General features: G+C 39.6%; 3 protein-coding genes across 5 annotated transcripts in view; 2 read left to right on the forward strand and 1 right to left on the reverse strand.

Moving 5' to 3' along the window:
• Positions 1-1,530: 1,530 nt before the first annotated feature.
• Positions 1,531-5,331, forward strand: fxyd11 (FXYD domain containing ion transport regulator 11). The gene is made up of 7 exons (XM_088014024.1): positions 1,531-1,681; positions 3,280-3,335; positions 3,504-3,536; positions 4,223-4,237; positions 4,457-4,531; positions 4,639-4,660; positions 4,778-5,331. Exons 2-7 carry the CDS (start codon positions 3,302-3,304, stop codon positions 4,806-4,808), a joined length of 210 nt encoding a protein of 69 aa, XP_087870150.1. The 5' UTR covers positions 1,531-1,681; positions 3,280-3,301; the 3' UTR covers positions 4,809-5,331.
• Positions 5,332-5,593: 262 nt separating this feature from the next.
• On the forward strand, positions 5,594-16,988 carry fxyd3 (FXYD domain containing ion transport regulator 3). The gene is made up of 8 exons (XM_014976430.2): positions 5,594-5,752; positions 12,964-13,014; positions 13,603-13,644; positions 13,840-13,863; positions 14,034-14,108; positions 14,295-14,331; positions 14,408-14,451; positions 16,321-16,988. Exons 2-8 carry the CDS (start codon positions 12,975-12,977, stop codon positions 16,338-16,340), a joined length of 282 nt encoding a protein of 93 aa, XP_014831916.1. The 5' UTR covers positions 5,594-5,752; positions 12,964-12,974; the 3' UTR covers positions 16,341-16,988.
• Positions 16,989-17,370: 382 nt separating this feature from the next.
• The window catches only part of LOC106909919 (uncharacterized), a 47,219-nt gene continuing 38,912 nt past the window's right edge, over positions 17,371-25,677 (reverse strand). The window contains exons 3-7 of one of the 3 annotated variants that reach the window (XM_088014019.1): positions 19,706-19,752; positions 19,490-19,519; positions 19,119-19,401; positions 18,823-18,959; positions 17,371-18,112 (exon numbers count right to left, since the gene is read on the reverse strand). In XM_088014019.1, coding sequence (XP_087870145.1) covers positions 17,766-18,112; positions 18,823-18,959; positions 19,119-19,401; positions 19,490-19,519; positions 19,706-19,752 — 844 coding nt within the window. In that variant the 3' untranslated portion in view covers positions 17,371-17,765. Of the gene's footprint in view, positions 18,113-18,822; positions 18,960-19,118; positions 19,402-19,489; positions 19,520-19,705; positions 20,171-25,677 lie in introns of those variants that run through there. The other 2 variants (XM_088014020.1, XM_014976429.2) reach the window with 2 other exon arrangements.

Below are 25,677 nucleotides of genomic sequence, written 5' to 3' on the forward strand. Positions count from 1 at the left end.
CTGCAATAAGTATCTTCTGTATACTAAAGCAATCATCGTGTAATTTAATCTTTGGCATGATAGATGTCTTAGAGCACAATGACCATTATCTAAACTCATTAGCAGGAACACAGGAAGCCAGCAAACAGTCAGACAAATGGCCTTGGAGCATTCAGATGTTTTCCTTTTCTATCCCACAGAGGCGACACACACTGGACACGATTTCAGTCTGAACATTTCAGCACTTAAACTCTTAGATATCTGGTAAATAAGCCTGCAATTTGTTAACATTTATGGAGTAATGTGATAACAAACAGCAGCAATGACCAAACAATGATAATGTGACACAGACAGCTTAGTGGAGGTGATTAAATCTGGGTTGTATCTTCTTTCTTTGCTTCGATGTCACCAAGTATCTGATGCTAAATTATTCTATCACTTACACACAAACCTTGAGGTATGTGTCTTTGTCTTTGCGTCTCCATCAGACGTGTCCCAGCAGCTATCACTTGTTAAGACGCTGCTTCTTTCTGCGTGACAGAGGCAGAAACAAGACTCAGACACACCGACCTGTATATGTTTGCACATTGTGGAAGCGTGCGCTGTATGGAAGGAGAAACGCCTGAAAATCGAATGAACTGAGAACAAACCGCTTCTCGCAGTGTTAAAGCCTTAATGTGACTCAGACAATTTTTGTAGGAAGAAAAAAATAAACGCTCTCTCCTGTTCAGGTAGTTAAAAGGAAAATGTCTGCCCCGCACCAGACCAGCAGAGTGAAAGTTAATCTACAGGGAGAAGGGCGTTGGGTGACACCTGGATACCTGACGGAGCCCCAGAGACCAAAATGGAAACAATACTACCTGTGGAGGAAGGGAAGAGAAAGAAGGAGTGGAAAAACACGCCGTACAACACAAACTCTCTCCCTTGTGTCTTTGTGTTGCTTTTACATGAAACAATATCACTGAAGATGAAACACAAGAATATGACTATAAATTACATTCTTATTCTGTGAACCAAATACTGACTGATGTTGAAATAGGATAACTCCCTAGACAGGTTAGGTGACTTCATCATCTGAATATGTGTTATAGTGAGCCATTAAAACCACGACGAGGATCAGCTGAGCCTCCGCAGGTTCAGTGATAGATGAGCCGGATGATGTTTGTCTTGTTTGAACTAACTGGACAGCAAAAATATAATAATCAAAGATTCGCCAACTGTTTACACATCCTGCGCTTTTTATTCGTGGACAAATTTATTTCAAAAACGTGTTTGAAGTAAATAAATGAATGAGATTTCAGGGTGTAGTAGAACATAAGACAAGGACAGAGACGATAAAGTCTACTTGTTGGTTCTACACTTCAGGTTGGCGTAAGTTAAAGGATTTGCAGCTGAATGTGATGCTGACACTCTAGGTCACCAACACATTCGTTTCATTGTGTCATTTTTTCTTAAAACTTGTCAGTGTTGAACACTTGCTGATTGTTTGTGGAATAATACTTCAACTGGCCTTCGATGCATACTGTGCACACGTCAGGCCAGCAGTCATGACCCACTCACAATGCGGCTGTGCACATCCAAATGTTTCTACCCCAAACAAAGAGGAGGAGCTGACAGTACTTATTCAGGTAAAAAAGAAAAGGCACTTTTAACATTGGACAGTCTTCACAAACGCTCCTCTGCTCCTGAATCGTCACCTCAGGTAAGCCCAGGTAGGGTGGGGTGAATTCGAAGCTAAACATGGAAGGTCATGCTTGTTTTTTAGCACTGAATGAGTTTTTTGGTCTTCTATCCTTATTTGAGCACAAGTAGTAATTTTTTTTTTTTTTTTTGTGCAGAGGGAATATGCAAAAAAGATTGTCCGTGTAGTAGACCGTGTCTGTGAGTACAGATGATAGTCAGGTGCTTCAATGAAAATGTAAAGTTTCCTTCCTGAGTTAAAAAGACAGATATATCCTCTCGTATTTATTCATTTTGTACGCATGTACATTTAATCGACGATTGGGTAGATTTCTGCTAGTTCGATTTGGCAAAATCCACTGCTGCTTCAGGTTGCATGATAAATGCTTTCATGTTGTGCAAGGTGTTTTTTTGTTTTTGTTTTTTTTTTACAGTTTGAATCTAGAAGACAAAAGTCTTTGTCAACCTTGGCTTGTTAAGTGCAACCTGACACTGACATTGAGAAGTCACCTGACGAAGGTCATAATGGAAATAGAGTCACAAAAGGCCTCTGCTTTATTCTGGCGTCCATTTGATGCCCAGCAGGGAGGATGCTGATGCAAACTCTCTTTTCAAAACGTTAGATAAAGAAGATGCAGAGAGAAAAATGTGTTGAGGTTTCAACGAATCTTCCAGTCGAACAAAAAGAAAAGCATTTCATGAATTCACTTTTGCATCTCCTGGTCAGAGTAACAAACAGGGGCCTTTAAATCCCGAAATGATGAATGTACTTTAGGCAGAGGGAAGATAGAAGAAACAGAAACCAGAACACATTTGATTTCCCTCGAGCCCAAGGTCAACACCAAGTGACAAGAGAGCTTTGCTGCAGGCGGGAACAGGTTGGCCATCTGGGCACCAACCCACATAGACGGTGTCCAGGTGGTTATTTATTTAAAAATCTATTTAAATCTTTCAACAAAACTAATGCACAGTGTTTTACTTCATAATGTTAGCACCCACCTTTGCTTATTGTCGTGCTTCAGTCTCTGCAAAGCAAAATTTACCAATAAATATTGGTCAAAATCAAACTGTTATTGGTCGATAGTTGCTGAAGATCACTTTGGTTCATTGGGAAGTTCCAAAAACAATACAATAGCTGTGTAGTCAATATTGTCTTTCGTTATAGCTATCGATTTGACTGATTTTCATAAAATATCAGCCTAATGAGAAGTAATATTCTGTAACAAATCCATACTTATCATGTGAAGTTCAAAATCAGATAAAGATCATGAGAGGTTGAACAAAAACTGTTCTGTAAATCACATGACTGACTTGGCTGGACACTAAAACACTTTCCCCAGTCAAGCCGTAGGAACGTTTTCTATAGACATGCTGGGTTTCGACCCATAACAAAAAGTGATCCGCTATTTACTCTACAAATACCCAGAATGCACCCCTGCTGACGAGGCACTGACCTCTCTCAGCACAAGGACGTTCTTCCCGAGGAAAGGGCAAAGTACACGGTGTTGCTGGTCTGCACGGGTCTAAGAGAGCGAGCAAAAAAGAAGTGATGAGAAAAATGTCTCACGATGCTGTTATCTCTCTCTCTGTGTGTGTGTGTTTTCCTTCGTCTCCTTCCAGCTGACTGTCTGTTGTGTTCAGGATGGGACAACTCAGTCTGGTCACTTTGCTAGCAGGTAACCTAAACCAAGAAAACATTATATTGTATTTAACACATGTATTTATAGCAGGAAAAACACTTTCCTGCGTGTTATTATTAGAACAGATGGATGAAATGAAGCAATCATTTTAATTTTTTTTTTTTTTTAATAATTTGGCTTTTCTTTTTCTTTACTTTTTTTCAGTGCTGTTCTCCATTTTTATGGAAACTGAAGCAAGTAAGGCCATAACTTTTCTCTCTTTTTCCCCCATTAGCTTTAGCTGATCTGCGAACCAGTTTGTGAATAAACCAGTTCAAACGAGGCTTGAGACTCACATTAGTCACCTTGAGTGAAAACAGATTTGATCAAATTGTTTTTATTTGTAATGTAAAAGAAGCATCACCAACAGTGTAACATTTATAATAATGTTGTTGCTCAAATGTAATTATTGTTATTTTTTATTTACTTTGACATGAGACAATCTAAAGTAGAGTTTGCTGTGCAGATTATGGTATCTTTTATGTTCTTCATAGAGTAACATGATAATGGGATTTTATTAACAGATTAGTTAGTCAGGTTATTTGTTTAACCAGCATGCCAAAGCTTTTAATCCTAAAAGAGAGGCTCCTTAATATTAAAGTGTTAGCAGCTTTTCTTTTCCTATTCTTAACTTTTTGCATTTACGACTACTACAAATAACTCCAAGCAGCTTAATTTGTCTTTTCTTTAAAGCATGAAAAAAGCAGAGTTGTACTCTTTCAGCTGGCTGACCCGTTGTGTGCAGCAAAAGATGAGATTAAGAGACTACAAAGGCCACAGATGATGAGAAAACTTCAGGATTTTGTCTTGGATCTTGATTGATTAAAAACTGTAACTAAACGCATTTCTTTCTTTTCCATGTCTCTCACTGTTGTTGTCTTCAGATCCATTTGTCTACAGTAAGTGTGAACCCTCAAGCTGCTTTTTTCTTATACACTGAAATGTGAAACATAGTTTCACATGATTAAATATTTGACTACAATTCCATTTGCGCACTGCAACTCACTGTTTGCAAAAATATAGAAAAGTGAAACTTATTAACAGCTTTGACTCAAAATATGACATTCAACAAAATTTCCAACTCAAACACAAGATGTTTGTGCTTTGTTATCTGACAGACTATGAAAGGCTAAGGATTGGAGGCCTCGTCTTTACATGCATGTTGGTAGCTGGTGCAATTGGCCTGCTTTTCTGTAAGTGCTCCAAAGACAAAAAATATACATACATTTTCAGCTTTTCCTCTTGGTCCCAACTGTCCAGATATCTGCAAATCATTTAAAAAACATTTTTTCCGTCCTAGATAACCAATGCAGGAGACCCAGGTGAGCCATTTCTATGAATCATGAGTTTGTCTGAAATTAAATTTGCTGTCCACACTGCCTCTTTCTTTACAAGCTGCCTTGTTAACTGCTGCTACTCCCTTCTCCCTCTTTATCCAGCCAAAAGAAGGATAATGAAGGTGCTATCTGATCTTGCTCCTGACAAACCGGTTCAGGAAGAGGAGCGAGAATGGTGGGACAGTAAGAGGAAGAACATCAGCTCAGAAGATCAGGCATAACCTGTACAGACATAAAAAAAAAACAGCAACCAGCATCCCCAAAATTATATTTCTGAAACACCATCAGCCTTACGTCATAGTTTAAACTTGTTGAATCTAAATATGTGATATTTCCCCCACCTAAAACGAGACTTTATTTTGTCCAGTTCTGTCCTTAAATGTCTATTTAATAACTATTTCTATTGTCTGTAAATATAGATTGATTAGACAACATTATTTTTCCTTTCTAAAGGATTCATAGACATTACTACAATGTTGCATATGCAGGCTAATTATAAGCTTTATGAAACGGTGTCAATTGTAATAGGTGATATGTGATCAGTTATAGATACATTTAGTTATATTTGTCCAAGTATTGAAAGGATTTGGGAAATAAATGTCACCAACCTAAATGCATGTCGAAATTCTAATAAACATCTCAATTGTAAAAGTTAACAGATGTGTCAGAGCCTTGTTTAATACAGATCTAATCATTATGTCTTTATTTTTAAGCAACTGAACGCGAATGGCAAAACTCTGCTCAACTGAGCGCTTCTTATATCCGACGTTTTTCTGTGGGCTGACTGTGGATCAGCTTCCCCACCCACTCGTGTCCGGTCGCTCGTTCTGAAGTCAGCGGGAACCGACCCGGGATCAGAAACTCTTTAACAAAGCTGTAGCAGCGCTTTGAACACGGCTGCCCCACCCCCTCTTCTTCTTTTTCTTTTTTTTTTAAACGAAAAGCCAACCTGTTGAGTGTCAGAGGGACGCGTTGAAGGCTGGGTGTGGGCACGCACAGTGGACCGAGGACGCTGCTTCAGAGAGTCACGCATAGATATCCGCTCGCTTTCTGCTGCTGAATTTAACGAGTTTCAGGGTAAGTTTTCACCAAAAATGACCCTTTAGTCTGAAATGTTCTCTTTACGTTGTCCGTGTTGTTTCTTTCCTCTGACAAATGGACAATTAAGTCCATTTTTGGGAAACTTGAAACGAGAAAAGGCGTGTTGCGACTTTTTTATTTATTTATTTATTTTTTTTTTTTAGATAAGTTGCGTGCGCGAAAATCTCTCCCGAAAACTTGATGGAACACCCCCCAAAAAAATCACATTAAGTCATTTTGTCGGTTGTTTAAACGGCAACAAAGACTCGAGAAAAAAAAATTACCGCAACATTTCCTGCTACAGTGTGTAATTAGACACATGATTAAAAGTGAAATCTAGTTTAAAGCAACATTTTTACCTTCTGTCCTGTTTATAGTTTCTATCGAGACCGCCAGTACAGCACGCGAGCACTTACCTATGCGCGTGAGCAGAGGCGGTCCATGTATGAGTAGCGACCGGGTGACCCCTTCTCCTTCTTAATGGTGCCTTTTGTTGCTCTGTTTTCACTAATAAAGTAAAAGTTTCAGAAATTCAAAACTTGTTGCGAGGAATCTATGATTTGTGTAGGATAATACATTTACATTAGGTTTATATTTTCTATATTTCACAGTTTACATACTTGCCAGTAATAATGAGTTTTAACAGCATAAACTTCTGCAATCATTTAAAGACAGATTCAGGAGTATTCAATGTTTGTCAAATTCACAAGGACTTGAACGTAACGCCTTTGGCTTTGATTTGCACCTAAAACAGGATGGACGCCTCAAGATAACAAGTCATTGATCATCTATAACTGGATCCAAATCTTTTTGTCTTCACCACATTTTCCCTCCAGTTTTATTTCATATTCATTCACACTTTAGTCTTCCTGTACACAGTAAAAACAAAAGCCTTTAAATCAAGAATTTGATTTAAAAACAAAGAGGGAAAATTTAGTTATCTTGACTATATAGGAATTTAGAACAAACTGTCAAAAACAAATAATTAAAAAGTGACCTTAGCATGCTTTTCCTGTAAGTGACAAACTATACTGTACTTATCGTTAGTTTGATTTCACAAAAAAGTCTAACTGGAAGTGCTAAATCTTCTCTTATTTCAATCCAAATATATTAGCAGCTGTCTAACAATACAATAAATCTGATTAAAAATGTGATTTCAAATGATTCGATCCATTTGGAAACATTTTGTTCCTAAACCTGATGAAGCTCTCTTTGTAGCCAAGCTGTAGCTTGGTTTCTCTAGCATATAGTGGAGTGTGGTGTGTTTGCGAGTGTGTGAGAGACAGAAGGCCAGCTGATAAGAGCAATGGTGACTCGTGTTTGCCAAGTGTTAGAAGGACAGCCTGGGAAAAGGACAAGGGGACAGAAACCGTTGGTGAAGCTGTAGTTACAGAAAACTCTTAGCATTTTCTCTGGTGAATGTCGATGAAGGATTTAGATCAGGGTGTCGTCTGCATATCGGCACATTCCTTCTGCATCTGTGGAAGTCAGAGGGAAATTAGTGTTGCTTAAAGTTGTCAGATGGGATATAATGATATTTACATTGCCAGTTCCTACCTGTGAGTCATGATTGCTGCTACAAACTTTGCATTTGTAAAGAAAGAAAAGAATCACAAAGAAAGTCAACAAATTTGAGCCAGAAATAAAATTCTTGCTCCTCCTAAACGTGCTGCAGAACAAGTTATGTTTAGAGCTCTATCCCAATAACAGCAGGATGGAGTTCGGGATCCTGAAACGAGGTGATGGAGTTATTTATTCTTTCACAGATGAGACAGACTTAGCTCTCCGTCTTCACCTCGCCTCTCGTGATCACAGCGAAAACAACACGAGAAACTGAGAGAAACACTTTGGCTTCGGAGGAGAGGAACAGAGAGAGCTCAGAGGCGCCCGCTCCCTCCTCACCTCTTCACGCATCACTTTGCGGGCTCACGAACACAAATTTAGAAACCCCGACGAGGAGGCATTGATTTTATATCAGCATCATGGTTGTGACCTTCACTGCTTTCACCGTTTGACCTCAGAGCTGTAAAGCTCTGCTCTGATGAACCACAGCTAATCCTTTCAGATTTGCTTTTAATTCTGTAACTATTGATTCAGATCTTAGACTGAGCATGTTTTTCAACTGAAGTCTGGTTGAATGAAATTATAGAAATGGACTCCATCCCTTCGTCCTGTGTGTGTGGCGGCAAAGCGAGGCACATGAAGTCTGTTGTTAGCGCCTGTGGTTTCCATGTGTGACTCATGGCTGGAGTATGCTGCACTCCCTCGTGCTTTCTGCCTGTGTCCCTCCTCCTTTCCTCGGTTTCTCAATCTCGCTCTCCCTTGTCTTCCTGCCTCTCTCGTTCTCTGAGGCCTAAATTCCTCTCTCCTACTATCCTTCTCCTGTTCACTCTTTGCTTCCTTTGAGATGTTGTGAGCTTTTCCTTTTCTTGTTTCACTTTATCCTTTAACGAACCACCTCCACCGAGTCTGGCTTCTTCCTTCCTGTCTCTATTGCGATTTTTTTTTTTTTATGTCAACCATGACAGAAGTTGCTCCATTTGTTGCAGCTCATCCTTGGTCAGTATTGATTAGCCGGCATCTAGCGGGCAAGTTGGACAAGACTTTAAGGTTATCCGTTTCCACTTTAAAATCCTTAATTCCTGACTCTTCTCTCTTTCCAAAGATTAATGGGAACTTAATCCTCAAAGAAATCGAAACAGACTCAGCCGTCGTCACTGTGTTCAGGCTACAACAAAAACCTTCCTCTGTAAATGTGAGCTCCCTGAGGATGTGTTGCACACTGGAATGCACTGATGCTAATTTAGGCATAAAAAACGCCCCTGAAAATAGACAGCTGTCTTTGTAGTGCAGGAACACAAACCCACGTGTCTGGGAGTTCAACACGTTGGAAAAATACTTCCGAGCTGGACACACATGCTGTCAGACGTATCAGCACACCGACTGCATGTGATGGGGGACGCCAACAGGGAGGTTTTCACCGCTCTGAGTCAGTTTGCCATTTCGCCAATCCGTGCTCCCATTTTGTACTCTCGTGTTGACTTTTTTTTTATCTATTCCTTCTCCCATTTCATAACCACTTCGGCCCCCAAGTCACAGCAGCTGTGGACATCCACAGTCTGTTCTGGCCAGGCTGTTTTATTGCTTGGTGCAGTCCAAGTGATCAGGTCTGTTGTCTACAACTACAAGCAACAACAAGATCAAGATCAATAACAATGTTCCACTTTCTTTTCTGCATTATAATATTTACAGAAACTTTGGTGATTTAAAGTATTAGTTAACTTAATCCTGACTCTGCAGTTTATTTCCAGTCCTGAGATGGAAAATGGTGATCGACTTGAGACACCGTGAAACATTTTAATCGCTTATTTTGAGTTATTCAACCACCTACTGATGTAATTCATCAGCTGAATCTACTGTTTTTCTAAACTAATTTACAATTATCTTACCCACAATGCACTTCATCCTTATCCTTATTTAAAGCAGTTCTAGAAAGTCAATGCAGGACCCCTATGACCAGCGACGGCAGTGAAGATAATGTAGTTAAATGTAATAACATGATCAACTGCAGCCTTAGGAGAAACAACAGCTTTATGTAAGTAAACTATGCAAGTCTGCAAATCTTTCACAAGTTCCTGCATGTCTGGTCTTCAGGGGCGAGGCGGGTTTGTTTATTTCAGCGTAAACATACCAGTTTTGCTTGCATATCGTATAGGTGAGTTACGCCTGGATGGTTTGTGCAGCTTCACCGTTGTCAGAGAGGAGAAGAAGAGAGGCTGGACTGCAGAAACTGATTATGGGCTCAAGAGCAGAAACCCTAGAAGCCCTGCCTCTGGGACTTTGTAATGTAATGGATAAACGGGTTGAAAAGGCTGAAGAGAGGGAGGGAAGGGGGAAAGATGGCAAAAGTGCAGGGATGTGGACAAGTGTTTTTTAGGAACAGGGTACAAGTAAAGGACAAGTTTAAACAGAGTGTAGAGCCAAAGGGAGGGGACAGAAGCTCATCCAGGGAAGAAAAGCAGTGGGTTATAGTGGCTTTAAACAAACAGGCAATTCTTTCAACTTCCAGATTTGGCAACAACAAAAAAAAAGTAGTAAAAGAGATATGTGAAGCAGGAAAGAGAGAGACAGGAAAAAAAGTGGGGAAAGTACTGCAGTGAGAGCTGAAAACAAAACCCAGTCAGAGATTGGCTTAGTGGCATGACAAAGCCAGAACAGAACAGTCTTTATTGCTGCAACAGGCGCGGCTGGAGTCGTCGCTGCGCAGGGGGAATTCAGGCCTGGGAGTATAACAATCCTCCCCATCAGCTGTGATTTCACAAGATTCATAAAAAAGTCACAAGGAGGACAAAACAAGATTGGAAGCTAATGGTGCTTTTTAATGGATTCAGCATGCAGACAGCAGAGCATAGATCTGCTGGGGGGCAGGAGGCTTGTGTGAGAATTTGTTGTCTTTCCCACTAGGAAGAATCTGCAAGATGTGTGAGACATGAAAGGCTGGAAAATTCTAAAACTCCTGCAAGACGAATCCCTGAGAGATTTGTGTTATCCCAACAAGTGTTGCTCTTGTTTTCCTTCAAATGCTCAAAATGCTGTGACTCGCTGTTTAGTTTAGTAGTTTTCTCTGGATTGACGTCTTAATGTCGATGTGGGTGGTGCACCTTTTTTAATTTGTCTTAAAATTTTTGGAGAGCACCAGAATGCTTGGGAGGCACACCCTGGACAGAACCAGTACCGGTGTCAACATTAATCTTACACAGTGTTCCTTTAGTTGAGTACGTTGGAGCAAACGTGATGAGCAGAATTTGCCTCAAGGCTTAAAAGTTATTTCCTTGGACGCCTGCAGGTTTATGACAAACATGTCATCTGCTTTGGTTTCCAAATAACCACATTGTAGACTTGATTCCAGAAGGTCTTTATCCACGATTTCTCTTGGAAACTTAAATCTTTCCAGGTCTTTTATTTTTTGTAATATTGCAGTTGCAAAGCACTTCTTGAATGCAATATTTAGTGGAGCAATATTTGACATGCCATGGATTCAAATTCTACATAAAGGTAGCATTGTAATGAAGGACAAGACGGAAAAAGAGTCAGTTTTGTCATTGCATTGTTTATTATAAGTATCACAGTTATGTCTTCCTGCTGAAGACTGCTTTTAGCACCTTGTGGTCCATTCTTGTGGTGAACCTGTTTGCACAGGCTAAGATGTTCATCTGGCAGCTTTAGTTTAAGCACCTTTTGTGACAGGCAGCACGGCCCTTTTCTCTTCAAACAGCTGCTTCATGACACGTACTGACTGCACTCCACTTTCCCAGCAAGTTGCTGGACTATTATCTTTCCTTGAGCACAAAGCCTCCAGCACTTCCCTCCCATGCTCCACCTTATACAAACATTTGCTGTAGAATATGACCATGCTGGTGGAGGTGAGGAGGGAGCTGCTCCTCAGGCTCCTCTCCGCTTTCCCTGCTGCGTGCTCTTCATCGCTCTTCGTCTTCCGTCTCTTGCACGTCTCTCCCTGCTCTGTCTTTCTCTGCTGGTCGCCGGCCAGCTTCCCATCCTCTGCATTCCCCCGGCGTCGCCTGGGGTTGCTGTGGGGAGGCACCAGGAGAGAAGCGCTCATCCTGTTGTTTTCTTTCTCCCCTCCCCGCTGTCAAACTCCAACCGGCAGCCAAGCGGGAAGAGATACCGCTTTAACAACGGCCTTTATTCTGATCCCATCAGACTCAGCTTTGGTTTGTTTTACACCTACAAACCTTGACAAATTCATTTTGCTAAAGTAATGAGACAGTAGCTATCTTGGGGATCATTAGGTTGGTTCTACAGAGCAGATTTCTGCCGCTCGAAGTGTTGCATTTTCACTCTCGCATGTGACTGTGTGTGAATCTGATCCCGCTCGAGTCTGCTCTTCCCTGTGATGCACCCAAAGCGGAAAAGTGCAGTAAGTGGAAAATCACTGCAGACTGAGGTGTGTCACCTCAGCGTTCATATGGTGCGTCTTCCCCAACATGGCAACCATCGCAGCAACAAACAACATGGGAGCTGATCCTCTCGGATGACGCGTGGAATCTAAATAAAGCGCCAGGAAATGAGTTAATAAAGGAAGATTTAAAATGCCCTGCAAAGATGTTCATATCCCCTTTTGTTTTCTCTTTTTTTTTCACCTGTTTTTTTTTACATGGTTTTCAAAGTTTTTGTAGATATAAAATCTGTAAGGCTTGCTGTGCATTCTGTGGAACCCATTTTCAACCCGATAACCCTAAATAAAATGATGATGCCGCTTTTCTTCAGCTAACTAGAGTCAATTTGAAGATAGATGAAGCTAAATGTAGGAAAATCGTGGAGGAAAACCTGGTGGACCCTTCAAAAGATTTGACACTGAGGTGGAAGTTCAGCGTCTAGCAGGACAATAACCATCTAGATGAAAACATATCTCTGTGTCATAATGGGCCATTGACGTTCAGGAGTAGAAAGTAGCAAAATGAAAACTACCTCAAGGCGTATAAGTAGTTCTCCACTGCATTTTATTCCTGTTACCTTGATTTATTATTGTCAGGAGCTAGATCTGTGAACATTTGCACAGACTAAGTGCTCTTTTAATAGAATATCAGCATTTTTATGCCGTTGCTCTGCAGAAAACAGGATTAATACATCACTTCAGAGCAAGAAAGGCTTTAAAAGCCTGAGGGCCGGATAATAGCATTCTGACGGACAGCTGCACTGAAGCAGGAGCAAAGAAGATTACAGTTCTGAAGCTTTAACATGGGAACCTTGTAATGCAGTTACCACGAGATATTTAAGGCCTTCATCCCTTTGTGACCATGAAAATCACCCCAATTTTCAGCCCATGTGAAATAATTGGATTTATTTGCTTGCGAGCGAATGTTTATTCCTCAGAGGTTCGGGTCGCATGGTGTTTCTGTCTCGTTCTGCTGCTCGGCCCACGGCACAACAAAGAGCTTTTAACATCACAAATGCGACGCATGATATTTAAAATGTAAACATTTTGGTGACCCTGCATTCATGTTTGAAGCTGCAATTTCATGGGAACATGGGCTTCAAGTTGATGTTCTGCCTAGATTATCAAACAAATCATCATTTCCACTCAGTTTCTCAGGCTTTTATTTCGAGTATTTGCTACCAGAGCCTGACAGAGATCAAGAGTTTGCGTTGCATCTTAATGAACCTACTGTACCTTTTGTCTGTTTCAGATCAAAACAGAATGAAGATGTCAAAGATCCTCACTTTGGTGTTTATGACCTGTAAGTAAAACTGAATATCTTGACTTTTGCTGAGGCGTTTAAACTGTCTTTGAAAAATATACATTTTTTAAAAATGTATTTTTAAAACATGAATTATTACTCTTAGCTGTTTTTATGTTTCCATTTGTGTAACTATGAACATCAAGACGCATCAGTTTACTGAAGTGTTGTGCTCTGTTGTCTTTCCCATTTTGAAGAGCAGCTAAGACATTTCTAATTGTCATATTTATAGCAGGGGAAACGGGATATCATAGATTCATATGAATAAACGTTTCTTTAGCCTCTGACGAACTCAAAAGAAAGATTTAGTTTGATTTACTTTATAGGGTATATAGGACGGTTTTTGTTAAAAACGTTAGAAATATTTAGTAGTTTAGTAATTTAGTGAATCTTTCTTACTGAAGAAGTCAAATTAATGGTTGGATTTTTCATATTTACACCAACATTAAACGTCAGCTGAAGCACTGATCCTGCAGAGGTTTGTATTTCCTGTGCAGTTCTTTTCCTGTTTGTGAAATCGCGTGATCGCGTGATTCAGGCTATGGTTCACTTCACTGATGTGTATCTCTCTCTCTTTTTCTTTTTCAGTTTTGTCCCTGGTGTCTGTCAACGCAGAGGCCACGAGCTACAGTAATGTTTTTAAAACATTTTTTTGCCCTCACATCAGCTTTTATATTAGTTCAGGACAACAAATGTGTTAATGCTGTGACCTGTGAAAGGCTCAGAACGAGGCCACCACGTTTGCTCATCACACTGTTTACATTGGGTCACTTATTAATGTTGCTGTGCATCCTCTCTGACTTTTCTTCTTTTCTACTTCAACAGACGGAGAAGAAGCGTTTACATTTGGTAATTCACCGTTCTTCTATCACTACTGCAATAACAGAAGTCTAATTAGTAACATCAGCTCTCAGCATTTGAACCAAGATGTTTGGGGAAATTAGTTTATGCAGTCGGGCCCTTTTGCTAATATTTATTTTAGCTTACTGTTTAATGATGAGCGCCATTTGTTTGTGCAGACTACCACAGGCTGCGGGTTGGAGGCCTCATCTTGGCTGCTGTCCTCTGTCTCATTGGCATCACTATCCTGCTCAGTAAGATGCACACCATGCGCGCGCGCACACACACACACGCACGCACGCGCACACACACACACACACACCCACACACACACACACACGCACACACACACACACACACACACAGAAACATCTTGGTAAACATGTGATATTGCTCAGAGATACAGCCATCGTAAAAAAAGAGCTTCTTTTCTCTTGAAGGTGGTCACTGCAGGTGCAAGTTCAACCAGAACAAGAGGTGAAGCTTTTAAAAGCACAAATATAGATCTGTGTGAAACTAGAGTGGAAACGCTGAAGCTCTACTCTCTTTTCAGAAGGAGGACAGGAAGCAACGCTCAGCAGATGCTCAGCGACCAAGGTACTCTAATTTACACTCTTCTGCAATTAGTTACCTATCAGCCAACAGGTTAATATCAATATGTCCAAAAATAAAACCGTAAGTGATCCTCAGAGCTGTAATTCCCCTTATTTACCTCTTTTACATCAATATACCTTTAGACATCTTCTAGACTAGGTGTAAAAGACAGGATTTTTGTACTTAATATATTATCCTCTATATTTATTTACTCAATATTTATTGAGCTGGATGAGGTCTAATATATTTTCACACAATGACAGGCAAACGAGTTATTATCTTTAATGTAATACAGTTTTGCAGAACTTTTCTTAGGAGATTAAATACTTATTTCCAGTGCAGCATATAGTAAAAATATGTCAGCTGTATTAACTTTGCACAAATAGACAGGAGAGTCATTAGCTATAGCTCTACTGATTTTATATTTAAAAATATTTAACATAGGATGTTTTTTTTTTCCAATGAAAAAATTAGATTCTTCTACAATCTACCCTCCAGATAATGTCGCAGTTAAATATTATTTATTTAAAAATATGTTTCCTTCTGTGTTACGGATGGCAATGATTGCATATGAATTGACTAAAGCTAAATCAAATATCGCAAAGAAAACATCTTTTATTTAAAATTGTCAGTCAGATAAAACTGTTATTTTTATGGAATATAAAGTATCAGATTTACAAAATTAGGAGGACTATTGATGGATTATTAGCAGATGCAAAAGGCGTAATAGTGTCTTAGATATTCAGAGTTTCATTTCCAATCTCGTTAAATTTTTCTGCTTAAAAGCTGAATTTATTCCATCCATCTGTTTTGTGGTAAACACACAAACACACACACACACACACACACACACACACCCCTGCTGTCGGCGCTGGCCCGAGATGCCTCGGACCTCGCTGTTCAACAGGTGGCGGGACGCCGGGCGTCCGTCAGGTGGAGGAGGGGCGCAGGGAGCGGACTGGAGCTGCTGGAGGTCACCACACTTGTGCTGCAGCAGCTATAAAAAGACTCAGCAGTGAACCCGTTGGAGGGCAGTCTGCCTGATTGTGCATAGCTCTGTTTTATGCAATATGCTCACAGAGTTTAGATCTTATTTACAAAGGTCAGAAAATATCTTCTGTTTCAGTTAAACAAGCGATTAAATAATTATTTGCACATCTCACCTATTGCAACATTACAGGGATTTTTATTTATTAGTTTTGACGACAAACATCCTAACAGTTCTTAAAAAAACGTTCACAAGTCTAATAGAGTAAAAAATAAAACTGGCCGGTCGTGATAAATTAAATACATTTTGTTTTTAATTTGCTTTAAAAAGTTAAAATCCCCTAAACTAGAGGAAAACTATCGCTGATAACAACTTTACCAACTATCAAGTAAAATGTAGAGTTATAAAAATAGATATTCCAGATATCTATATATTCATATAACTGCACATGTATTGTAAAACTAAATGCAGATAGCTTATTGTTACCTGTGCTTGGTGAGTTTAAACCGACCCGACCAAAATGTTACACAGCATATGTTATGAAGACAAGTTTGGTAAGCCATGAAATTATTGCAGCTTTGATGTAAACAAAATACAGCGGAGACCCACATGGAAAGATCTGTGTAAAGTGTAAGCATTTCTTCACAACGCCTGCAGGGATTCACTGCAACCATGTTTTCCACCTGCTCTGTCTCTGTCTTCCTCCCTGCCTGTTATCACCAGCTTTGTCTTATTTACACATTTGTTCCTTCTTGCAAATGGTCTCATTTTAGAGTCAGTGTTGATGAATTTTTAGGTGAAGATTACGAACGGGGGGGGAAAAAGTCGATTGGTTTAGTAAATGTCTCTGGTCTCTGACTTCTCTTTCCATGTTGTGCTTACAGGTCGTGCCTGCGACTGCTAGACAACAACCTAAACACACCGACTTCTCAAACGTCCGGCCAACAGAAACCACAGAGCAGCAGCAGCAGCAGCAACGGGATTTATAAGACCAAGCACAAGCTTTTGCTGTTATTTAGAGAAATCCACAGAGAGCAGTCGGCATGCACCGGATATTAGGTGTGAGGCCTCCTGCCTGACAACTGAACTACTGACCTGCAGCCTGTTACACTCAGACATATTGTGCATAAAACTGCGTCGCTTTCATTTCACTCAGCTGAACTCTTGTGTATTTGGGAACCTGTTGGTCTGGGATTGACTGAGAGACTCCAAACGTTTGTGTAATTTTCCAAAAAGAGAGCAAACATTTCACAATTCAGCTTGTGTCGGCTGACTGAAATGAAAGTGGCATCGATGATCATGCAAACATACCACCAAAAATGATCGTAAAGCTCCCTGCAGGCTGTGTCTGTCGTCACTTCTGTCATGTATTCTGTATGTGTGAGGTGAACACTGATGTAGATATTAGTCACCAACCTAACCTGCAGTCTGTGTTTTGTGTCAAATCTGTGGAGTGAGTGATGTTCCTTCCCCAAGTTTTGTTTCATGGAGGAGTGTAGTGGATTGCACTGTTAAATGAGTCCTGTTTCTATAAAATAACAGTTAAAACACATGTAGGAGTGGACCTTTATTTTGTGTGTGTGCAGTGTTGCTCTGTGTGATGGACACACAGAGCATCACTCTCACTCTGTGAGAAATTAATTTAACCCTAAAGTTAATGCAATGTTGGATTCTGCAGAGCACATAATGACCACAAGAGGGAGCTAATTAAGTAAGTTTATAACATATATGTACCATAACACGTTAAAAATGGTGTACAACTTAAATGAAATAATTGATTTAATATCAACCTTGTCATTTTGTATATCATAATTATTACTAGTTTTTATGGGAGAACACATTTAATTACCAAACCCACCTCATTTTAGGTTCTCACGTCTTTCCGAAGAAAGAAAAAGAAAAAAAGAAACTGGATTTATAAAGCAAAATGCATATAAAGACAAAATCAAATGTTTCTTTATTCAGCAAGTCACAGCATAAATTATATCAGTGTTTCTTTAAGAAATTATGACTGATAAGGGTGACTGATGTTAGCATAGAAACATTACATAGCCACTTTAGCAATATACAAAGGTGGGTAGACGACCCAAAAGTTGTACAGATGTAAGCATCAGAACTTCAACACATTCTTACTAAAGTAAAAGTAAAAATATTCATTCAAAGACTAATTCAAAGGCTTAAAGGTATTTAGTAAAAGGCTACTCAAGTACTGAGTGACTGATCATAACATATTATGTAAATGTAACTGAGTAAATGTCTTATTTATGATTACCAGAACATAATAAACCCACTGCTAAAGCCTGTCTCACTGCACATTATAGTTGTTTTTTTATGATGCACAGATGAAATTAAACTCTTCATCATCAGACTTGCTGAACCAGCGATGGTTTCCCTGTGTCTTCATGGCTCCACTCATGTCACAGCTTTCTTCATAGCCATTCGATTCCCAGCGATTAAACTCTACAACGTTGTCATCAACCCAGAACCAGAAGTCCAGAGTGCAGGCGTAGTGAAGTCCGATCCACACGAAGGGACTGTTGGCTTTCTCAGCCTCCAGCTCAGCAAAGGTCTGCATCTGTTCATCCAAGATGGAGGCCAGATCTCCGTGGTTATCTCTGCAGTAGTACAGGGCTTCTTCCCAGGTCTTGTTTTGGTCAATCAATTTAAAGGGGGATTCTAGAAGAGCAAATATAAACATAAAAAAATAATAAATCAAGAATTGGCACAACGTAAAATAAAAAGTACATATATGTTGTTCAACCAGAGGAACATTTTTTAGCTTTTCATATCCAGTCTACTCTAATGTTTAGCACTAACATTTTAGAAAATGACTTAAGATGTGAGGATCTTAAGTTGTTTTGATTGATTTTTTATTTGATTTTAGTGTCATCATTATTTTTGCGTTAGTTTCTCATTTTGATTAGATGAGTCTTGTTCTTTTTTATTTTTGTCCTTCATTTTTTTCATTAAATCACCAAAATCTGCTCAACGCCTGCGCCTGCTGCAACTGGGTCCATCAACACAACCTGCAGTGCGACATGAGAGACTTTAATCTGAATGTGACAAACTCACAGGCTGACTCAAAGGTCTGAACGGGACATTAAGAGTCCCTGAATGCAAAAGATCGGATTCACCTTATTGAAATGAAAATAAGACTCACACAAACTTTTCCAGGTTAAATCCAGCCTACACACACTCCAGTACATACAACAACACCAAAGTTGGTAATTTGCTTCAAGTCTCCTCATATTGTTGAGTTTGCCAACATTCAGCTTTCTTTGATATGCTTAATGTTCACACTGATGCATGTCGAGGTGTTCGACCTCCATCGTTTCTCATATTTCCGCCAACGAGCCTCCTTCATGGAGGAAGACGTTAATTATTACCTATCTTATTGCCTGTGATGTCCACTTCACAGAGGACTAGAGGCGTTTTTGGCATGATGGTGACATAACGCCCCAGCGCTGGACCAAACGAGTAGAGATTGTTTTGGTCGACTGTGAAGTTGGTGATGTTATAAACCCTGAAACAAAATGAGGAGAAGTCAAGAATGGTGATGTGAGATTAATCCTGGCTTTATCTGTGAAGTCATAGCTGTGTGCAATTATATTTATAGTGATGTTGGCATAAGTATAAAGCTGGCAGCCTGAAAATACTAAATAAATCAATTTAAGGTTCTTACAGCTTGTTGTTGATGCTGTTGTTCTGAGGAAAGTTCCCAATGTAGATCTTCACCCCATCTATATTAGAATGGTCAGCCTTTTTATTGTATATTGAGATGCAGGAAATGTTGTAAACACCCTGCAGATCAACGCTCCACCAGGAATCAGGCAATTCTTTAGTGTTTGAACATGTTGACCGATTTCCATCGATGGCTTTGGCAGAGCTGTATTCGCCATAGACGTAAGTTGAAGACTGAGAGGATTTGGAGTTTGTAAGATCTAAAATTTGAGTGTTACACTGAGCTACGGAGGAAAAAGAAATAATTTGATTATAGAACTTCAAAATGTCTAAAACAGTATAACGTCTACCAGTGAATACATTTGGTCCTACCTGTCGTCTGCTGGGACACCTTCAGCCTCCCTGTGAAAACATTTAATTTGAAATATCCTCAAACTGGACTTGTCATTCACCTCTTTCATTGTTTTAACTATAACCTTCATGGAAAGTAATGGAAACTTTTCACATACATGAAAAAACTAAGAAAAATGGTTTCATCATGATTTTCTTTTTTCCTGGTGCCAGACGGGATCAAAATGAGCCACTTACCAATCAAACCGATGAGCAACAGACACCGCAGCATGTCTGAAAGTACACTAAACAAAAGAATCAAAGTAGGAATGACGGTTTGTGCAGATTTGTCCTCCTTCTGTAAAATAAAAAGAAGTAAAAAATAGAGAATAAAATAATATCTGTCAGAGCAGGTTATATTTTGCTTCCGTAACGTTGGGGGGAGATTTCTAACTGAGCTGTTGTCCGCAATAAGCCTCATTTATTGGTCGCTTTCTGAACATCGGCTTGTATGAAAGCAACTTATTATCACAGTCACAGGTTCAAGGTCAGACTTGTAGGTTCAGCAGCTCGACATTTGCATTTTGTCTGCCATGGGATGGAAGCAATTTGTTTATTGGTCATCGGATCACATTTCTAAGTCAACATTTAGTGAATTCGCTCTTTGTGCGAACTATCCTAGATAGTTCGCACTACTATCTGGGATAGATAGTAGAGATATATATGCAAAACTGACTTTCCATGAAGCTACATTCATCGCGACGTAATGCCTGAAAAGTTGCATTAAAAGTCTCAACTTTGCTTTGTTTGGTAAATAACAGCACTTTTAATGCAATGTTTAATTAAAACTCGCATTAAAGGTCTATTAAAATTGTCAACTTTGCATTAAAAGTGTAATTATTTACAGAAAGACACTTGATGAAAACAGACGTAAACATTCATGAACATGACAGGTGTGTCACGTTTATGACAGTGTCATGTCAGTCTTACGTACACCCCATCAAATAAAGTGTTACAGAAAATGCGCTCCTCCTCCTTCCGCTTGAGGACGTCCCAAAGACGTTCTATTGGGTTTAGGTCTGGAGACATGCTTGCTCAGTCCATCATCTGTACCTGCAGCCTCTTCAGTAAAGCAGTGGTCATCTTAGAGGTGTGTTTGGGGTCATTATCATGTTGGAACTTCAGTATTTCACAGTACATATTGGAGTTCATGAAATGTAACTCCCCAACACCTGCTGCACTCCTGCAGCCCCAGATCATGGCATTCCCACCAACAAGCTTCCCCTCACCTGACAGCTGCCACACATGCTTTACACCATCTGAACCAAACAAATGAATCTTGGTCTCATCGGACGACGGGACCTGGTTCCAGAAATCCATGTCCTTTGTTGACATGTCTTCAGCAAACTGTTTGCAGGCTTTCTTGTGTGCAGACTTCAGAAGAGGCTTCCTTCTGGGGTTACAGACATGCAGACCATGTTGATGTAATGTGCGGCGTATGATCTGAGCACTGACAGGCTGACCCCCGACCTCTTCAATCTCTGCAGCAATGCTGACAGAACCCCTGTGCCTGTCTTTCAAAGGCAGCATTTAGACATGACGCTGAGCACGCACACTCACCTTCTTTGGACGACGTCTGTTCTGAGCGGACCCTCCTATATGATCTTTGCCACTGTGCTGCAGCTCAGTTCCAGGGTGTTAACAATCTTCCTGTAGCCTTGACCATCTTCATGTAGCGCAAAAATTCATCTTTTAAGATCCTCAGAGAGTTCTTTGCCATGAGGTGCCATGGTGGAACTGTCAGTGATAAGTATGAGAGCAGGCACGTGCAGAGCAAGGGTTTTAGAGGGGCTTGAGCACCTGCCCTTTTTGCTCCTTGCCCCCAACTGCCCTTTTGGTCAATTTTATTTTATTTTTTTCTGTATTATTATTTCCTAAGCCCTCTTCTGACACATAATAACATGTACTAAAATAATTTGTTTTTTTGTTGCGGTTTTTTTTGTACAACATTATAAGCCCTCCGGTCACCTTGTTGCCTTTGACCTTTTGCCCGTGACGCATGATACAATTGCCTCTCACACAGTGAGATAAGGTGGCTAACTGGAGCTCAACGTAGTGAACGTTCCAGATTACAGATCAGTTTTTGGTGAATTAAAAAAAAAACGTTTTTGGTGAATAAAGTGGAGTTGCTGCCTGTCTTTCAAAGGCAGCATTTAGACGGGACGCTGAGCACGCGCACTCACCTTCTTTGGACACCAACGTGACGTCTGTTCTGAGTGGACCCTCCTATATGATCTTTGCCACTGTGCTGCAGCTCAGTTCCAGGGTGTTAACAATCTTCCTGTAGCCTTGACCATCTTCATGTAGCGCAAAAATTCATCTTTTAAGATCCTCAGAGAGTTCTTTGCCATGAGGTGCCATGGTGGAACTTTCAGTGTATGAGAGGATGTGAGATCTGTACTACAAAATCTAACACACCTGGTCCATATGCACACCTCAGACGTAGTAACACTAACTAGTCACATGGCATTTTGGAGGGGAAATGACAAGCAGTGCTCAATTTGGACCTTTAGGGGTGTAGTCTCTTGGGGATGTACTCACTTTTGTTGCCGGTGGTTAAGACATTAATCACTGTATATAGAGTTATTTTGAGAGAAGATTAAATTTATACTGCTATATAATAAGTTGCACACAGACTGCTTTTGATTGTGTCAAAGTGTCATTTTGTCAGTGTTGTCCCATGAAAAGTTGTACTTAAATATCTGCAGAAATGTGAGGGGTGTACCCACTTTTGTGATACACTGTGTTAGATATTTTTTGGTATTATCATTTTGTTATTACTTTAGTTCATATTCAGTCTAATGTTAATCAGTATTATTGTGATTTTTAGTTTTAAGTGTTCTCTTCCTTATGTGTGTATAAACTGACCTGGAGGTTACGACTGACTGTTTCATCTTCATGTGAGACAGTTAACTCTGTGTTTCCCAGACCTTAATTCTTATCAACCAGAATACCTCCTAACTGCCTGTGAGCAGTCGTATTTTGTCTCTTGTTTATCCTCCCTCTTTGTTGACAGTTTGACCAAGATTTGAACTGGGCTCAGACCATAGATCAGATATCACACCTGGCTGGTTTGTTTAGGTTAGAAGTTTTACGACCTTTGTTGTTCTTCCTGACTGCCCCTTTTGGCTGTTCTGCTTTGACAATAAAACAGGGGCTCGCGTGGAAGGAGATCAGAATTCTCTGTGAACGGCCTGGAGAGGCCGTGGCGGAGAGTTCTCCTTTTGCAAAAGCTTTGTCTATAAAATTCATATACGTTGTCTGTGGTCTTTTATATAGGTTCGAGAAAAATACCTATCACACTGTATATCCTGTTGTGCTTTTGGTGTGAAAGTCTGGTCATGACAGGAACCCTGTAATTTCTATTATCTATCTGCCATAATTATTACTGTTTAAACTTTACCTTTAATAATATAAAGTTACCTAATTTTTAAAGTGCAATCAGTAATACTTTTATAACAAATTTATATCAGTAATGATTTCTTGGTTAATGTCAAGTTGTCATAACAAAGACATTTTGAATAATGTCAACTTTGTATTAAAAGTGTCATAATTTACCGAATGACGCTTTATGACAACAGTGTTAAATATTCATGAAGGTTTATTGATGTTCATGACAGGTGTTATGTCAGTCTTATTCAATCCCCTTCAAATAAAGTGTTACCAAACAATGTAAACACACACACACCTAACACTGAGTTAGCTGTGTGTGTTTCAGGTCTGAACTACAAGATTAACATGATTCAAAACAAAGAAACATAAAACACATAAAATGATCTGCAGTGAGATACATGTTAATAAAATTGAGCGTATTATGGATTTTATCTGTTCTATCCCATCAGACTGACCTGTTCTGTAAAAATTCTGAATTCTGATTCTTTACAATGGTTGTAAAGTTACAGACCTTGTTTTTTTTTAATCATCCATTCAACTCCAGTTGTACGACGTAAGCCTCCTCAAATGTGCGCCACTGACATAAAAAACTTACTTTGAACACAAATAAAACCTGAAACAAACTGGCAAATGTGAATTAAAACACGTGATTTGCCTTGAAGTTTTAATTTTTTTTATTTCTGCTTCTTTGGAGAAGAGTCATCTTAGAGACATTAAGATGTATTTTATGTTGCTTTCCTTCAGGGTTATGGATTTTCACAGCCGACTGTCACAAGTATTGACCAGCAGCTGAATCAGCACCACATCCAGCAGAATGTCTTCATTGGCCAGCAGCAACCAAGCGTGGTGTTACTGCAAGAAAGCCCAGTTAGCGACTACTTTGGCTACTCCATCTTCACCATGCTCTGCTGCTGCTTCCCACTGGGAGTATTTGCCCTTATCCATTCCATAGCAGTAAGTCTATTTTAACTCGTATTTTGTCAACATTCTTATTAGCTGTCAGAGAGCGTGACCCACACACACAGGTCAGCCGAAGAACGTGTGGTTTCTGTGGTTGAGGTCGAAACTTTGAGCAATTTTAAGTGAAATGCAAATATAAGTAACAAAAAAAGTCGGAAAAGCCGTTCATTTGTTTTTATTTGGACACAATCAGGACGCAGCAGCAAAGATTTTATAATGGTTTATATAAATATGAGCTGCAGATCAAAAATGAAATAATAAAAGTTAAAGTTACTTTGAAGTTTCCTCTATTCTAGTCAGCGTGATGATTGGACCATTACCTCAGGAGCTTGAGGAAGGGTGGTTATGTTCACACAGCCTTCCTACATCTGAGAAATTTGGTGTTTTTGTGTTTCATCCACATCTAAATTGCTTGTATCCGTCAGATCCGCAGTCCAAAACAGGCCAGAATAGAAACCCTGACGCTGTACATGGACATTCAAAACGTCTGGGATGAAGAAATAATCTGGTCAGACTTTTTCATGCAGTCACCACAGCGATGAAAGTAATGCTCATTTAGCTTCCAGTGCTGCATTTTAATCACATTTTAAATGTGGACTGGTAGGATATTCTGAAAACAACAACTGGGTTTACACATGTTATAAATTTAAGATTTTCCCTCATTCTTAGGGATACAGACATAGGCTACTATTTTCACTTAATCTCCTTGCAATTTGCACATTTGCCGTCATTAGGTCGAAAAAAAAAAGATTCAGGCTGAAAAAAAAGAAGTGTGTTTTGAGTTTGGGATCACTATCCTGTTGGAGCAGCCATTCAGGTTCAACTTTTAAATAACTGACTCAAAGTGCCACACCTAGCAAAAAGGAAGTGGCAAGATGATATCCTGATAGATCCAGGAACAAGTTATCTTCCATGAGATAATAAACTGTACAAAGGTACAATTTACTATCTCAGGGAGCTGTGCTGCTCTCTTCAGCTCTGGTCTGGGAAATCTATATTTCAAAGATCCTCCTCTAGCATTATGAGTAAGCTCCCCCAAAAAGTAATAGGGAGATAATATTTTAGAAGACACCTGTATCTTGTATTAAAAGTGATATCTTGCATCGATGGAAGGAAAAAAGTCAAGTAATTTGCCCAGTAGTAACATTTGTAGGGGCTACTCTTCTCTTTTTTTATTACCTGTAGACTGTGTGTGGACTACGGAAGAGGATTAGGGCCACTGGAAAAAAAAAAAAAAAAATCTGACTTTTTTCTCAGAATTCCGAGATTAAAGTCAGAATTCTGACAGACCTTGTTTTTTTTAAATCATCCATTCAACTCCAGTTGAATGGATGATTTAACTGGAGTTGAATGGATGAAATTAAAGTCTGAGATTAAAGTCAGAACTGTTTTATTTTATTTTTTTTCAGTGGCCCCAATCCTCTTCTGTAGTGGACAGATGGCTATAAAGTAAATTGCTCAACATGGAGAATGACGACCAATCTTAGATCCGCCTTTCTTAGCGCATGATGACGTTGATGCTCCGCCTGCGTTTTACAGGACGTTTAGGAAAAGGGCGGGGGAACTAAAAGATGAAAGGGGTTGACCTGCTGAGACACCAACTCTGAACCTTGTAGCTGTTGAAGACTAATATGATCCTCAACAACAGTTTGACAATGACTAAATATAGCCTTGTGGTCTGGTTGGTTTGAATTTGTTTCAGCATAGATGGCACATTTATGGGGATTTTGTTTGGATCATTGTTGGTTTGTCAATCAGTCTGTTTAAATTTTCTGAAAACCATGTTGACTTTGAACTTCTTGCTCTAAGCTGCATAA

This window comes from Poecilia mexicana, unplaced genomic scaffold (assembly GCF_051168715.1).
Source record: "Poecilia mexicana isolate PSO_F unplaced genomic scaffold, ASM5116871v1 scaffold_16, whole genome shotgun sequence".
In the NCBI taxonomy this organism is placed as follows: domain Eukaryota; kingdom Metazoa; phylum Chordata; class Actinopteri; order Cyprinodontiformes; family Poeciliidae; genus Poecilia; species Poecilia mexicana.

What these genes read in the sequence shown, in the direction of transcription:
- fxyd3 (XM_014976430.2), top strand. Translation starts at nt 12,975, where the DNA reads ATGAAGATGTCAAAGATCCTCACTTTGGTGTTTATGACCT. An exon ending in CACTTTGGTGTTTATGACCT is followed by an intron (nt 13,015 to 13,602) that starts GTAAGTAAAACT and finishes TTTCTTTTTCAG; the next exon opens with TTTTGTCCCTGGTGTCTGTC. An exon ending in CGCAGAGGCCACGAGCTACA is followed by an intron (nt 13,645 to 13,839) that starts GTAATGTTTTTA and finishes CTACTTCAACAG; the next exon opens with ACGGAGAAGAAGCGTTTACA.
- fxyd11 (XM_088014024.1), top strand. Translation starts at nt 3,302, where the DNA reads ATGGGACAACTCAGTCTGGTCACTTTGCTAGCAG. An exon ending in TCTGGTCACTTTGCTAGCAG is followed by an intron (nt 3,336 to 3,503) that starts GTAACCTAAACC and finishes ACTTTTTTTCAG; the next exon opens with TGCTGTTCTCCATTTTTATG. An exon ending in AACCAATGCAGGAGACCCAG is followed by an intron (nt 4,661 to 4,777) that starts GTGAGCCATTTC and finishes CTCTTTATCCAG; the next exon opens with CCAAAAGAAGGATAATGAAG.